This window comes from Etheostoma spectabile, chromosome 23, assembly GCF_008692095.1.
Source record: "Etheostoma spectabile isolate EspeVRDwgs_2016 chromosome 23, UIUC_Espe_1.0, whole genome shotgun sequence".
NCBI classification, from domain to species: Eukaryota; Metazoa; Chordata; class Actinopteri; order Perciformes; family Percidae; genus Etheostoma; species Etheostoma spectabile.
The window spans coordinates 10,951,108-10,953,671 of NC_045755.1; the positions used below are offsets into that span (position 1 = coordinate 10,951,108).

At 42.5% G+C, this 2,564-nt stretch overlaps 1 protein-coding gene across 5 annotated transcripts in view; it reads right to left on the reverse strand.

The window, feature by feature from the left end:
- LOC116672854 (zinc finger protein 79) overlaps positions 1-2,564 on the reverse strand; it is an 11,053-nt gene that overhangs the window by 678 nt on the left and 7,811 nt on the right. Inside the window, exons 2-3 of one of the 5 annotated variants that reach the window (XM_032504818.1) lie at positions 776-1,096; positions 1-607 (exon numbers count right to left, since the gene is read on the reverse strand). The exon at positions 1-607 is cut by the window's left edge and continues 678 nt beyond it. In XM_032504818.1, coding sequence (XP_032360709.1) covers positions 1-607; positions 776-1,096 — 928 coding nt within the window. Of the gene's footprint in view, positions 608-775; positions 1,106-2,564 lie in introns of all 5 variants that reach the window. The other 4 variants (XM_032504821.1, XM_032504819.1, XM_032504817.1 and 1 more) reach the window with 4 other exon arrangements.

Below are 2,564 nucleotides of genomic sequence, written 5' to 3' on the forward strand. Positions count from 1 at the left end.
CTGCACAGGTACGGCTTCTCTTTCTTATGCATCCTGAGGTGAACAGCCAGCGTATATGACTGTCTGAATCTCTTGCCACAAAAAGTACAGGCATATGGCCGCTCACCGGTGTGAATGCGCACATGGGACTTTAAGACTGGCTTTGTCAAGAACCGCTTGTCACAGTACGAGCAGCCAAATGGCCTCTCTCCGCTGTGTCGACGCAGATGAACTTTAAGTAAAGATTGAGAACTAAATCTCTTCTCACAAAGGCTGCAAGCAAAGGACCGGACAGTCCATTTAGAGTGAGTGAGTAAATGGTGTTTCAGGTGTTGGCGCCATTTGTATGCCTTGTTACACTGAGTGCACTTGAATGGTCGTGCAGAAGTGTGAACAAGGGGATGTTGTTTCAAGGTGGAACAAGATACAAGGGTCTTGCCACACTCCAGTCTGTTTTCATTGGCTCTTACGGTATCCTCACTGAATGGAAGAGAGACATTGCATCTGCCTCCTGTCAAGGACTGGATCCTGCTCTCTGATGGCTTCTTGTTCCTCCTCAGATCCAGACGTTCCTTCACTTTATTCAGTGAACATCTGGGTGACTGGGTGGTGGCTTCAACAGCTGTTTCTGCCAACAGTAAACAAGCAAATTAGTGAAATATTCACTCAACAGAATCTACATGCCGAGGAGCAGAGTAACCAAGCTCATCTTTAAACTCAATAAATAATCAAACACTTACGTAAGAATATTTTATATTATATTTTAAATATTGGATACGATGAAAGTGATGCTCACCACCATCACCTGGCTCTGCAGCTTCTTCTGAACATGGAGAGGAAGTGAGGGGTGACAGCCCGTACTCAGACAGCCCACAGTTTGGTTCAATGGAACTGTTGTCTGTCTCTTCATCGTCCTCACAAATATCTTCTGCTCTCCAGCTGTTTTCTTGCTTCACTGTTGTCCGTAGTGACTGCTCTCGATTTCTTCCCTGTGATTTCCCAGTGCCTTTTTTGCCCTTTCCCGGATCCATTATTCGATCCTGATCTTCAGATGCCGTTGAAGTCTGTTTCGAGGCGAGCGTGGAGAGGATGGTGTCTGACATGAAGGTGAATTCACCTGAGAAACAGATAACATTCATGTTAAATGCACCAGTGTGGTGCGGTTTATCAGGCAGGAATGCAGCACTAACAGAACCAGAGTAAATGGAGATGACTGCAACTTAAATAAAAAAACACTAGAAAGTGTATGAATTACCAAGACATACTGAAGATTAGTAAAAAAAAACTAAATGTTTTCTTTTCCTCCGTAGCATAGATGCACTGGTATCACATTTTCATTCACTAATTATATTAGTGGATTTTATATAATGAATGTCCGTTAAATTCAAGCCATTGTCAAATGAGTGATCCAAAGCTAATTAAGCCTCGGCTTACAAATGTATAGTAATCAGCTTCGGCATTAATTCTGTTTGTATTCTCAGAATGGCTATGTTACAAAAGGGGAAGTCCGGTGACATTCGCGCAGCAGCTCGAGTGATGCGCTCTTTACGTCACCGTGAGAAAGGTTTAACGCAACGTTCGGCTGTTGAGCTAACAGGCCATACAAATTATAAGATATTCCCTTTTATGAAAAGGCCTGTTTTTTTAATTCTCCCGTCCTTCTTGATTTGACGGGATAAACGCTACTAGCAACTGTGTGGACAAGGGGTGGGGGCAATGTGCGTCACAGAAGGGCATCATGTGAATGCACGACAGGTTGTTGTTATTTATAATTACTCATGGGGAAACTATAGCTTTCACAGAAAATTGGTTATACAGATAGTTAATGCAATATATTAATAGTGGGTACAAATGGTGAGTGGGATTGGCAAAATCACATACAATGAAAAAGTGAAAAAGGGGTTTTCAGTGTGCACAATGACTGTATTCAGGGAATAGAATACTAAGAGTTAACAGGACTTACTTAGTCAACTTTTGCGCTCTTGTGGTGCTGCAAAATCCTCTTCAGATCCTCAGGGTCAGAGAGAAACTGCTCAAACTCCTCGTCAATGAAGAAATGTCAAACATGGAGACACACTGGAAAGAAAAGAATAATAAGTGGATTTTAAACACAACTGCTGCTCCTTCTTCCAAGATCCCCTTTGCTATGGGATCTAACATTATTTAACAATGGCAATTTACACCAACGTAAATCACAGCCCAGCTTTAGGGAACCAGTGGATGGAGGTCGGTTTATCTGCACCCTGCTGCCTACCTGTGAAAAACGTGGAACTGGGAGGAACTCTTCCAGTTGGTGGAAGAACTCCCACACCAGAATCTGCAGCGTTGTATCAAAACAAGCTCCATACTGGACTGGGAAGACCTCCTTAGACAGGAAGAATATATATAGATATACATTATGTACAAAATATACAGTAAATAAACTCATGAGGTGGAGGTGTATTTTAATGGCTTTAACAACTAAAAAAACTTAAGGTCCCATGGCATACAAATTTCAGTTTGTGGTTTTTTAACATTATTATGCGTCCCCCCCATCCTGCCCATGGTCCCCCAGTGGCTGGAAATGGCGATAGGTGTAAACCGAG